We start from the raw sequence: 14,722 nt of genomic DNA on the forward strand, positions 1-14,722 counted from the left end.
TTATTTATACTAGCTATTTTCAGATGATTCCCCATATTTTATATTCATCTTGCCAAAAATCATTGAAAATAATTAAATTCTATACAAAACAACCAAAATGTCTTTTCAGCACAAAATAATTCCAGCTGAAATAAAGTATTTCACAGTGCATGCTTGAATAATCTTATAGTAAGAATAAGTCTTCAGACTTATCAGCCTGTGATAATAGTGTCCTGTTTGGATGTGTCCCACTAGCTAAAATACAGAAAATATGTATCTAATTGATGGAAAACTGTGAATGAACTGTGAACTGTCCATGGAAACACTACCTTTTTGATTTCAACACTTTGAATTCAAAATTTGTCCAAATACATGCAACTGAGGTTCATACACTTGTAATTTAAAAATTAGTTTGAGTACCCAAAATATTTAAAAAAAAACTTCTCAAATAACAAGTGCTGTTTTTACCTTTTTCTTGTACTGTGTAAAAATGTTGTTGTTGTTTTTGTTTTTTCAAATCCAGAGATACGGCCACTGGTCAGAGTAACATGACTGCCTTACTAGATCAGAAGAATTATGTAGAAGAATTAAACAGACATCTTAACGCAACAGTTACTAACTTACAGGCTAGGGTTAGGGATTTTGAAGTGGCTAACTCCAGTATGAAAGAAGAGGTAAGCATACTATCAAGTAGAACTTGATTAAAGGGACAGTGACTTTAATTTAGTATCAATTGTAAAAGTATAAATGGGTATTTCAAATTCAGGATCATAGCGAAATCTGTACTTGATCCTCTTGACTAAAAACAATCATATAATTGTAAATATAGCAGAAGTCATATACAGTAGTAATATCCTTGTTTCTTGAATTGAGTTGATGAGTTTTTACACAATAGGTAATTTTCCATTAAAATGTGAGATCTCGCGAGATGCATGAAAGACGCACGTCGAATGTCTGCCGCAAAAATCGAACGATTTGATTTTGAACTCAAATTTCTTTATTTCGTAGCTCACATCGACCGGCCGTTCTTCGACAGTGGAATATTGCTTTCGAATACCCTTACTTAATCGAAATTGTCTATCATCAAATGTATACAACACATTATTGAGCATGGAAATGCCCCCCAAAATATTTTCGTGTTTGTCGAATCCTATGCGATGTTTGACGTTTTTACGTTCGATTTCACACATAACGCACGATTGTCGCAGTGAGCGGAAAATGGTCTATTCATACATGTTTGAATGTATATGGCTACTACGACCACCATTCTTTAATGCTAATGTGTATTTCAAGGTTATAAATGTCAAAGGTATTTGATAGTAGATATATTAGCATATTTTGCTTATTCTGTGCTATCACTATGAACAGTGCTCACATTTGGTTGAGTGAAACATTGGATGACATACAAAGCAACATTTCTGTCAGCACAATCACTTGTGACGTTTCATGGCAACAGAAAATTACAGATTAGGCCACACTGATTTAATTGTATGGATGACATCCTCTGGAGACTCCAAAACTAATGCGAGAGGGAGAAGAAAAAAAAATTGTGCCAAAAAAAAAATCCTGCTAAAACCACAGGACTACGGGGCTGGTATTATAAATTGAACCAAAGAACAGAGTGTATCAAAAAAAAAAAAAAAAAGTCTTTATTTGTAGGAGGCACATGTTGATGTACACATCTTGTACTGTATTACTGTCACAGGTATAACCATTTCAGACAAGCTCTAGTACATGTAGTCATGATGAAGTACCTTCAGTGAGAAACACTGCATTCAAGGTACAGCATGAACACCATTTTCAGTACAAGTCAAGGCGGAATGTACATATCACTACATTATGACAATAAGTAATAAAACATTGCACTGTGTGTGCAAGCAAATTATTCGAATCAGAAAATGAAAAAAAAAATAAGAACATTTTCTTCACTTCTTCGGACTTCGGCCGAGGAGCTTCCTCTGCTTTCGTTGCAGTTTTGTTGACTTCAATGTGAACAGGCGGAAACTAATGCGCGTGTGCGGATTTCATCCATAAAATTAAGTTGGTGTGGCCTTATGAAAGTGACCTAGTTAGCGCCGCAGAAAGACTTGCGGACTTGTGCGACTATTGTGGACTATTGTGCGAATAGTAAAATTACCTATCATTGGATCTAATAATGCCAATAACTACTGGCTGAAAGTTGTGAATGGGACTCGATCATCGCTTGTATTTGTGAGTAGACCTGATATCACTGCGCAAATAGTTGAAAGTTACATTAATAATAAACTGAACATTAAAGTAAAGTGTGAACACTTGAATACAAAATTTAACTTGTATTTACAAAAGCTGCTTGATGCTTCTTTTTGGCCTGCTGGTGCCCTCGTCCGCAAGTACTATAATAACTGTTCACTGTCCATTGGGGAAATTCTACTTTGTTTTCTGTTGGAAATGATGTTCAGCAAGGTAGCATTATTTCGCCTTTACTTTTCAAGCAAAGCAAAACATCTGGCATACTGTGATGAATAATCATTTCATTACAAAACAGTTCTGTTACATTCCATTTCAAATCATTCTAATTCATTCTATTTCATTCTATTCATTTTCATTCCATTCCTTTCAATTCATTCCATTCCATTCTATTCTATTCTTATTATTATTATTATTAATCCTTTATTTCAGGCCAAAAAAGTCCCATATTAAATACATAACAAACACGAACATTAATAAATACAACGTCTAAGATTAGTCCAAAATTTGGATAAGAAAAAACTGTCAGAGTTGACACAAGTACGAATTAAAGCATTATCGCTCGTAAGTAGACGCTGACTGAAGTTATATAATGCCTTGCGCTGAAGAGATTCAAAGTTGAAAATATTTCTACTCACGCAATTACCACTGGCGCTGCTAGCCCGTTTAAGGCTAAAGACCAATCTTATAGCGTTATTATAAGCCACTCGCACAGTATTCACAATTTGTGTACGATAATCACACCAAACATTCAGACAATATATACTGTATAAATACGTTCTAAATAACAAACACTTAACGTACTCTGAACTTTTTATAAATTTTCGTAAAATAAAATTTGCCCTAGCATAAATACACCGCAATTGTCGCTTCATATCAGCTTCATCCTTGCCATCTGATGACACCATATAACCCAGGTACTTTTTCACTGAGACGAAAACCAGAGGTTTACCATACAAGTACACGCTTGGGACCCTTGTTTTGTCCCCACGTTTTTGGAAAAAATGACATGCATTCTGTCTTAGTATTGTGGAAAAGAATGTCAAACTCCTCACCATAACACTCGCAGATCTCAACGAGCTTTTTCAATGATTTGACAGAAGGTGAAACTAACAAAATATCATCAGCATAAAAAAGATGATCATTATTTTACCAGCTAAATGACATCCAACACCCGCTTGTTGCAGCCTAGTACTGAGATCATCAATATAAATTGAAAATAACGTCGGCGAAAGAATGCTTCCTTGTCGAACTCCATTGGTCACTCTAAAGGACGCAGATATTTCTGAAGCCCATCGGATACTATTCTATTCTATTCTATTCTATTCTATTCTATTCTATTCTATTCTATTCTATTCTATTCTATTCTATTCTATTCTATTCTATTCTATTTCATTCCATTCCATTTCATTTCATTTCATTTCATTCTATTCCATTCCATTCCATTTCATTCTATTTTCTTCCATTCCATTTCAAACCATTTCATTCCTTTTCATTCTATTCCATTCCATTCTATTCTATTCTATTCTATTCTATTCTATTCTATTCTATTCTATTCTATTCTATTCTATTCTATTCTATTCTATTCTATTCTATTCTATTCTATTCTATTCTATTCCATTCCATTCCATTCCATTTCATTCTATTTCATTCCATTCCATTTCATTCCATTTCATTCTATTTCATTCCATTCCATTTCATTCCATTCCATTTCATTCCATTCCATTTCATTCCATTTCATTCCTTTTCATTCTATTCCATTCCATTCCATTTCATTCTATTTTCTTCCATTCCATTTCAAACCATTTCATTCCTTTTCATTCCATTCCATTCCATTCTATTCTATTCTATTCTATTCTATTCTATTCTATTCTATTCTATTCTATTCTATTCTATTCTATTCTATTCTATTCTATTCTATTCTATTCTATTCTATTCCATTCCATTCCATTCCATTTCATTCTATTTCATTCCATTCCATTTCATTCCATTCCATTTCATTCCATTCCATTTCATTCCATTCCATTTCAAATCATTCCATTCCATTTCATTCTATTCCATTCCATTCCATTTCATTCTATTTTCTTCCATTCCATTTCAAACCATTTCATTCCTTTTCATTCCATTCCATTCCATTCTATTCTATTCTATTCTATTCTATTCTATTCTATTCTATTCTATTCTATTCTATTCTATTCTATTCTATTCTATTCCATTCCATTCCATTCCATTCCATTTCATTCTATTCTATTCTATTTCCTTCCATTCCAAATCATTTCATTCCTTTTCATTCTATTCCATTCTATTTCATTCTATTCTATTCTATTTCCTTCCATTCCAAATCATTTCATTCCTTTTCATTCTATTCCATTCTATTTCATTCTATTCTATTCTATTTCCTTCCATTCCAAATCATTTCATTCCTTTTCATTCTATTCCATTCTATTTCATTCTATTCTATTCTATTTCCTTCCATTCCAAATCATTTCATTCCTTTTCATTCTATTCCATTCTATTCCATTCTATTCCATTCTATTCCATTCTATTCTATTTCCTTCCATTCCATTTCATTTCATTTCATTCTATTCCATTCCATTCCATTTCATTCTATTTTCTTCCATTCCATTTCAAACCATTTCATTCCTTTTCATTCCATTCCATTCCATTCTATTCTATTCTATTCTATTCTATTCTATTCTATTCTATTCTATTCTATTCTATTCTATTCTATTCTATTCTATTCTATTCTATTCTATTCCATTCCATTCCATTCCATTCCATTTCATTCTATTCTATTCTATTTCCTTCCATTCCAAATCATTTCATTCCATTTCATTCTATTCCATTCTATTTCCTTCCATTCCATTTCATTTCATTTCATTCTATTCCATTCCATTCCATTTCATTCTATTTTCTTCCATTCCATTTCAAACCATTTCATTCCTTTTCATTCCATTCTATTCTATTCTATTCTATTCTATTCTATTCTATTCTATTCTATTCTATTCTATTCTATTCTATTCTATTCTATTCTATTCTATTCTATTCCATTCCATTCCATTTCATTCTATTCTATTCTATTTCCTTCCATTCCAAATCATTTCATTCCATTTCATTCTATTCCATTCTATTTCCTTCCATTCCATTTCATTTCATTTCATTCTATTCCATTCCATTCCATTTCATTCTATTTTCTTCCATTCCATTTCAAACCATTTCATTCCTTTTCATTCCATTCCATTCCATTCTATTCTATTCTATTCTATTCTATTCTATTCTATTCTATTCTATTCTATTCTATTCTATTCTATTCTATTCTATTCTATTCTATTCTATTCTATTCTATTCTATTCTATTCCATTCCATTCCATTCCATTCCATTTCATTCTATTTCATTCCATTCCATTTCATTCCATTCCATTTCATTCCATTCCATTTCATTCCATTCCATTTCAAATCATTCCATTCCATTTCATTCTATTCCATTCCATTCCATTTCATTCTATTTTCTTCCATTCCATTTCAAACCATTTCATTCCTTTTCATTCCATTCCATTCCATTCTATTCTATTCTATTCTATTCTATTCTATTCTATTCTATTCTATTCTATTCTATTCTATTCCATTCCATTCCATTCCATTCCATTTCATTCTATTCTATTCTATTTCCTTCCATTCCAAATCATTTCATTCCTTTTCATTCTATTCCATTCTATTTCCTTCCATTCCATTTCATTTCATTTCATTCTATTCTATTCCATTTCATTCCATTTCATTCTATTTCATTCCATTCCATTTCATTCCATTCCATTCCATTCCATTCCATTTCAAACCATTTCATTCCTTTTCATTCCATTCCATTCCATTCTATTCTATTCTATTCTATTCTATTCTATTCCATTCTATTCTATTCTATTCTATTCTATTCTATTCTATTCTATTCTATTCTATTCTATTCTATTCTATTCTATTCTATTCTATTCTATTCTATTCCATTTCATTCCATTTCATTCTATTTCATTCCATTCCATTTCATTCCATTCCATTTCATTCCATTCCATTTCATTCCATTTCATTCCTTTTCATTCTATTCCATTCCATTCCATTTCATTCTATTTTCTTCCATTCCATTTCAAACCATTTCATTCCTTTTCATTCCATTCCATTCCATTCTATTCTATTCTATTCTATTCTATTCTATTCTATTCTATTCTATTCTATTCTATTCTATTCTATTCTATTCTATTCCATTCCATTCCATTCCATTTCATTCTATTTCATTCCATTCCATTTCATTCCATTCCATTTCAAATCATTTCATTCCTTTTCATTCTATTCCATTCCATTCTATTCTATTCTATTCTATTCTATTCTATTCTATTCTATTCTATTCTATTCTATTCTATTCTATTCTATTCTATTCTATTCTATTCTATTCCATTCCATTCCATTCCATTTCATTCTATTTCATTCCATTCCATTTCATTCCATTTCATTCTATTTCATTCCATTCCATTTCATTCCATTCCATTTCATTCCATTTCATTCCATTTCATTCCTTTTCATTCTATTCCATTCCATTCCATTTCATTCTATTTTCTTCCATTCCATTTCAAACCATTTCATTCCTTTTCATTCCATTCCATTCCATTCTATTCTATTCTATTCTATTCTATTCTATTCTATTCTATTCTATTCTATTCTATTCTATTCTATTCTATTCTATTCTATTCTATTCTATTCTATTCTATTCTATTCTATTCTATTCCATTCCATTCCATTCCATTTCATTCTATTTCATTCCATTCCATTTCATTCCATTCCATTTCATTCCATTCCATTTCATTCCATTCCATTTCAAATCATTCCATTCCATTTCATTCTATTCCATTCCATTCCATTTCATTCTATTTTCTTCCATTCCATTTCAAACCATTTCATTCCTTTTCATTCCATTCCATTCCATTCTATTCTATTCTATTCTATTCTATTCTATTCTATTCTATTCTATTCTATTCTATTCTATTCTATTCTATTCCATTCCATTCCATTCCATTCCATTTCATTCTATTCTATTCTATTTCCTTCCATTCCAAATCATTTCATTCCTTTTCATTCTATTCCATTCTATTTCCTTCCATTCCATTTCATTTCATTTCATTCTATTCCATTCCATTCCATTTCATTCTATTTTCTTCCATTCCATTTCAAACCATTTCATTCCTTTTCATTCCATTCCATTCCATTCTATTCTATTCTATTCTATTCTATTCTATTCTATTCTATTCTATTCTATTCTATTCTATTCTATTCTATTCTATTCTATTCTATTCTATTCTATTCCATTCCATTCCATTCCATTCCATTTCATTCTATTTCATTCCATTCCATTTCATTCCATTCCATTTCATTCCATTCCATTTCATTCCATTCCATTTCAAATCATTCCATTCCATTTCATTCTATTCCATTCCATTCCATTTCATTCTATTTTCTTCCATTCCATTTCAAACCATTTCATTCCTTTTCATTCCATTCCATTCCATTCTATTCTATTCTATTCTATTCTATTCTATTCTATTCTATTCTATTCTATTCTATTCTATTCTATTCTATTCTATTCTATTCTATTCTATTCTATTCTATTCCATTCCATTCCATTCCATTTCATTCTATTTCATTCCATTCCATTTCATTCCATTCCATTTCATTCCATTCCATTTCATTCCATTCCATTTCAAATCATTCCATTCCATTTCATTCTATTCCATTCCATTCCATTTCATTCTATTTTCTTCCATTCCATTTCAAACCATTTCATTCCTTTTCATTCCATTCCATTCCATTCTATTCTATTCTATTCTATTCTATTCTATTCTATTCTATTCTATTCTATTCTATTCTATTCTATTCTATTCTATTCTATTCTATTCCATTCCATTCCATTCCATTTCATTCTATTCTATTCTATTTCCTTCCATTCCAAATCATTTCATTCCTTTTCATTCTATTCTATTCTATTCTATTCTATTCTATTCTATTCTATTCTATTCTATTCTATTCTATTCTATTCTATTCTATTCCATTCCATTCCATTCCATTTCATTCTATTCTATTCTATTTCCTTCCATTCCAAATCATTTCATTCCTTTTCATTCTATTCTATTCTATTCCATTCCATTCCATTTCATTCTATTCTATTCTATTCTATTCTATTCTATTCCATTCCATTCCATTCCATTTCATTCTATTCTATTCTATTTCCTTCCATTCCAAATCATTTCATTCCTTTTCATTCTATTCTATTCTATTCTATTCTATTCTATTCTATTCTATTCTATTCTATTCTATTCTATTCTATTCTATTCTATTCTATTCTATTCTATTCTATTCCATTCCATTCCATTCCATTTCATTCTATTCTATTCTATTTCCTTCCATTCCAAATCATTTCATTCCTTTTCATTCTATTCTATTCTATTTCCTTCCATTCCATTTCATTTCATTCTATTCTATTCTATTTCCATTCCATTCCATTCCATTTCATTCTATTCTATTCTATTTCCTTCCATTCCAAATCATTTCATTCCTTTTCATTCTATTCTATTCTATTCTATTCTATTCTATTCTATTCTATTCTATTCTATTCTATTCTATTCTATTCTATTCTATTCTATTCTATTCCATTCCATTCCATTCCATTTCATTCTATTCTATTCTATTTCCTTCCATTCCAAATCATTTCATTCCTTTTCATTCTATTCTATTCTATTCTATTCTATTCTATTCTATTCTATTCTATTCTATTCTATTCTATTCTATTCTATTCTATTCTATTCTATTCTATTCTATTCCATTCCATTCCATTCCATTCCATTTCATTCTATTCTATTCTATTTCCTTCCATTCCAAATCATTTCATTCCTTTTCATTCTATTCCATTCCATTCCATTCCATTCCATTTCATTTCATTTCATTCTATTCTATTCTATTCCATTCCATTCCATTCCATTTCATTCTATTCTATTCTATTTCCTTCCATTCCAAATCATTTCATTCCTTTTCATTCTATTCTATTCTATTCTATTCTATTCTATTCTATTCTATTCTATTCTATTCTATTCTATTCTATTCTATTCTATTCTATTCTATTCCATTCCATTCCATTCCATTTCATTCTATTCTATTCTATTTCCTTCCATTCCAAATCATTTCATTCCTTTTCATTCTATTCTATTCTATTCTATTCTATTCTATTCTATTCTATTCTATTCTATTCTATTCTATTCTATTCTATTCTATTCTATTCTATTCCATTCCATTCCATTCCATTTCATTCTATTCTATTCTATTTCCTTCCATTCCAAATCATTTCATTCCTTTTCATTCTATTCTATTCTATTCTATTCTATTCTATTCTATTCTATTCTATTCTATTCTATTCTATTCTATTCTATTCTATTCTATTCCATTCTATTCCATTCCATTCCATTCCATTCCATTTCATTCCATTCCAAATCATTTCATTCCTTTTCATTCTATTCTATTCTATTCTATTCTATTCTATTCTATTCTATTCTATTCTATTCTATTCTATTCTATTCTATTCCATTCCATTCCATTCCATTCCATTCCATTTCATTCTATTCTATTCTATTTCCTTCCATTCCAAATCATTTCATTCCTTTTCATTCTATTCCATTCTATTTCCTTCCATTCCATTTCATTTCATTTCATTCTATTCCATTCCATTCCATTTCATTCTATTTTCTTCCATTCCATTTCAAACCATTTCATTCCTTTCATTCCATTCCATTCCATTCTATTCTATTCTATTCTATTCTATTCTATTCTATTCTATTCTATTCTATTCTATTCTATTCTATTCTATTCTATTCTATTCTATTCTATTCTATTCCATTCCATTCCATTTCATTCTATTTCATTCCATTCCATTTCATTCCATTCCATTTCATTCCATTCCATTTCATTCCATTCCATTTCAAATCATTCCATTCCATTTCATTCTATTCCATTCCATTCCATTTCATTCTATTTTCTTCCATTCCATTTCAAACCATTTCATTCCTTTTCATTCCATTCCATTCCATTCTATTCTATTCTATTCTATTCTATTCTATTCTATTCTATTCTATTCTATTCTATTCTATTCTATTCTATTCTATTCTATTCTATTCTATTCTATTCTATTCTATTCTATTCTATTCTATTCCATTCCATTCCATTTCATTCTATTTCATTCCATTCCATTTCATTCCATTCCATTTCATTCCATTCCATTTCATTCCATTCCATTTCAAATCATTCCATTCCATTTCATTCTATTCCATTCCATTCCATTTCATTCTATTTTCTTCCATTCCATTTCAAACCATTTCATTCCTTTTCATTCCATTCCATTCCATTCTATTCTATTCTATTCTATTCTATTCTATTCTATTCTATTCTATTCTATTCTATTCTATTCTATTCTATTCTATTCTATTCTATTCTATTCCATTCCATTCCATTCCATTTCATTCTATTCTATTCTATTTCCTTCCATTCCAAATCATTTCATTCCTTTTCATTCTATTCTATTCTATTCTATTCTATTCTATTCTATTCTATTCTATTCTATTCTATTCTATTCTATTCTATTCCATTCCATTCCATTCCATTTCATTCTATTCTATTCTATTTCCTTCCATTCCAAATCATTTCATTCCTTTTCATTCTATTCTATTCTATTTCCTTCCATTCCATTTCATTTCATTCTATTCTATTCTATTTCCATTCCATTCCATTCCATTTCATTCTATTCTATTCTATTTCCTTCCATTCCAAATCATTTCATTCCTTTTCATTCTATTCTATTCTATTCTATTCTATTCTATTCTATTCTATTCTATTCTATTCTATTCTATTCTATTCTATTCTATTCTATTCTATTCCATTCCATTCCATTCCATTTCATTCTATTCTATTCTATTTCCTTCCATTCCAAATCATTTCATTCCTTTTCATTCTATTCTATTCTATTCTATTCTATTCTATTCTATTCTATTCTATTCTATTCTATTCTATTCTATTCTATTCTATTCTATTCTATTCTATTCCATTCCATTCCATTCCATTTCATTCTATTCTATTCTATTTCCTTCCATTCCAAATCATTTCATTCCTTTTCATTCTATTCTATTCTATTCCATTCCATTCCATTTCATTCTATTCTATTCTATTCTATTCTATTCTATTCTATTCCATTCCATTCCATTCCATTTCATTCTATTCTATTCTATTTCCTTCCATTCCAAATCATTTCATTCCTTTTCATTCTATTCTATTCTATTCTATTCTATTCTATTCTATTCTATTCTATTCTATTCTATTCTATTCTATTCTATTCTATTCTATTCCATTCCATTCCATTCCATTTCATTCTATTCTATTCTATTTCCTTCCATTCCAAATCATTTCATTCCTTTTCATTCTATTCTATTCTATTTCCTTCCATTCCATTTCATTTCATTCTATTCTATTCTATTTCCATTCCATTCCATTCCATTTCATTCTATTCTATTCTATTTCCTTCCATTCCAAATCATTTCATTCCTTTTCATTCTATTCTATTCTATTCTATTCTATTCTATTCTATTCTATTCTATTCTATTCTATTCTATTCTATTCTATTCTATTCCATTCCATTCCATTTCATTCTATTCTATTCTATTTCCTTCCATTCCAAATCATTTCATTCCTTTTCATTCTATTCTATTCTATTCTATTCTATTCTATTCTATTCTATTCTATTCTATTCTATTCTATTCTATTCTATTCTATTCTATTCCATTCCATTCCATTCCATTTCATTCTATTCTATTCTATTTCCTTCCATTCCAAATCATTTCATTCCTTTTCATTCTATTCCATTCCATTTCCTTCCATTCCATTTCATTTCATTTCATTCTATTCTATTCTATTCCATTCCATTCCATTCCATTTCATTCTATTCTATTCTATTTCCTTCCATTCCAAATCATTTCATTCCTTTTCATTCTATTCTATTCTATTCTATTCTATTCTATTCTATTCTATTCTATTCTATTCTATTCTATTCTATTCTATTCTATTCTATTCCATTCCATTCCATTCCATTTCATTCTATTCTATTCTATTTCCTTCCATTCCAAATCATTTCATTCCTTTTCATTCTATTCTATTCTATTCTATTCTATTCTATTCTATTCTATTCTATTCTATTCTATTCTATTCTATTCTATTCTATTCCATTCCATTCCATTCCATTTCATTCTATTCTATTCTATTTCCTTCCATTCCAAATCATTTCATTCCTATTCTATTCTATTCTATTCTATTCTATTCTATTCTATTCTATTCTATTCTATTCTATTCTATTCTATTCTATTCTATTCTATTCTATTCCATTCCATTCCATTCCATTTCATTCTATTCTATTCTATTTCCTTCCATTCCAAATCATTTCATTCCTTTTCATTCTATTCCATTCTATTTCCTTCCATTCCATTTCATTTCATTTCATTCTATTCTATTCCATTCCATTCCATTCCATTCCATTTCATTTCATTCTATTCTATTCTATTCCATTCCATTCCATTCCATTCCATTTCATTCTATTCTATTCTATTTCCTTCCATTCCAAATCATTTCATTCCTTTTCATTCTATTCCATTCTATTTCCTTCCATTCCATTTCATTTCATTTCATTCTATTCTATTCCATTCCATTCCATTCCATTCCATTTCATTTCATTCTATTCTATTCTATTCCATTCCATTCCATTCCATTCCATTTCATTCTATTCTATTCTATTTCCTTCCATTCCAAATCATTTCATTCCTTTTCATTCTATTCTATTCTATTCTATTCTATTCTATTCTATTCTATTCTATTCCATTCCATTCCATTCCATTTCATTCTATTCTATTCTATTTCCTTCCATTCCAAATCATTTCATTCCTTTTCATTCTATTCTATTCTATTCTATTCTATTCTATTCTATTCTATTCTATTCTATTCTATTCTATTCTATTCTATTCTATTCTATTCCATTCCATTCCATTCCATTCCATTTCATTCTATTCTATTCTATTTCCTTCCATTCCAAATCATTTCATTCCTTTTCATTCTATTCCATTCCATTTCCTTCCATTCCATTCCATTTCATTTCATTTCATTCTATTCTATTCTATTCCATTCCATTCCATTCCATTTCATTCTATTCTATTCTATTTCCTTCCATTCCAAATCATTTCATTCCTTTTCATTCTATTCTATTCTATTCTATTCTATTCTATTCTATTCTATTCTATTCTATTCTATTCTATTCTATTCCATTCCATTCCATTTCATTCTATTCTATTCTATTTCCTTCCATTCCAAATCATTTCATTCCTTTTCATTCTATTCTATTCTATTCTATTCTATTCTATTCTATTCTATTCTATTCTATTCTATTCTATTCTATTCTATTCTATTCTATTCTATTCCATTCCATTCCATTCCATTTCATTCTATTCTATTCTATTTCCTTCCATTCCAAATCATTTCATTCCTTTTCATTCTATTCTATTCTATTCTATTCTATTCTATTCTATTCTATTCTATTCTATTCTATTCTATTCTATTCTATTCTATTCTATTCTATTCTATTCTATTCCATTCCATTCCATTCCATTCCATTTCATTCTATTCTATTCTATTTCCTTCCATTCCAAATCATTTCATTCCATTTCATTCTATTCCATTCTATTTCCTTCCATTCCATTTCATTTCATTTCATTCTATTCTATTCCATTCCATTCCATTCCATTCCATTTCATTTCATTCTATTCTATTCTATTCCATTCCATTCCATTCCATTCCATTTCATTCTATTCTATTCTATTTCCTTCCATTCCAAATCATTTCATTCCTTTTCATTCTATTCTATTCTATTCTATTCTATTCTATTCTATTCTATTCTATTCTATTCTATTCTATTTCCTTCCATTCCATTTCATTTCATTTCATTCTATTCCATTCCATTCCATTTCATTTCATTTCATTTCATTTCATTTCATTCTATTCCATTCCATTCCATTTCATTCTATTCTATTCTATTTCCTTCCATTCCAAATCATTTCATTCCTTTTCATTCTATTCTATTCTATTCTATTCTATTCTATTCTATTCTATTCTATTCTATTCTATTCTATTTCCTTCCATTCCATTTCATTTCATTTCATTCTATTCCATTCCATTCCATTTCATTCTATTCTATTCTATTTCCTTCCATTCCAAATCATTCTATTCTATTCTATTCTATTCTATTCTATTCTATTCTATTCTATTCTATTCTATTTCCTTCCATTCCATTTCATTTCATTTCATTCTATTCCATTCCATTCCATTTCATTTCATTTCATTTCATTTCATTTCATTTCAAACCATTTCATTCCTTTCCTTTTCATTCCATTCCATTTCATTCCATTCC

At 28.9% G+C, this 14,722-nt stretch overlaps 1 protein-coding gene across 2 annotated transcripts in view; it reads left to right on the plus strand.

The window, feature by feature from the left end:
- Positions 1-14,722, plus strand: part of LOC100372467 (RUN and FYVE domain-containing protein 2-like) — a 49,660-nt gene that overhangs the window by 25,776 nt on the left and 9,162 nt on the right. For both annotated transcript variants that reach the window (XM_006815785.3, XM_085494029.1), the window contains exon 6: positions 503-653. In XM_006815785.3, the coding sequence (XP_006815848.1) occupies positions 503-653 (151 nt within the window). The remainder of the gene's footprint in view (positions 1-502; positions 654-14,722) is intronic.

Source organism: Saccoglossus kowalevskii, chromosome 19, assembly GCF_978046115.1.
Source record: "Saccoglossus kowalevskii chromosome 19, keSacKowa6.1, whole genome shotgun sequence".
Taxonomy (NCBI): Eukaryota; Metazoa; Hemichordata; class Enteropneusta; family Harrimaniidae; genus Saccoglossus; species Saccoglossus kowalevskii.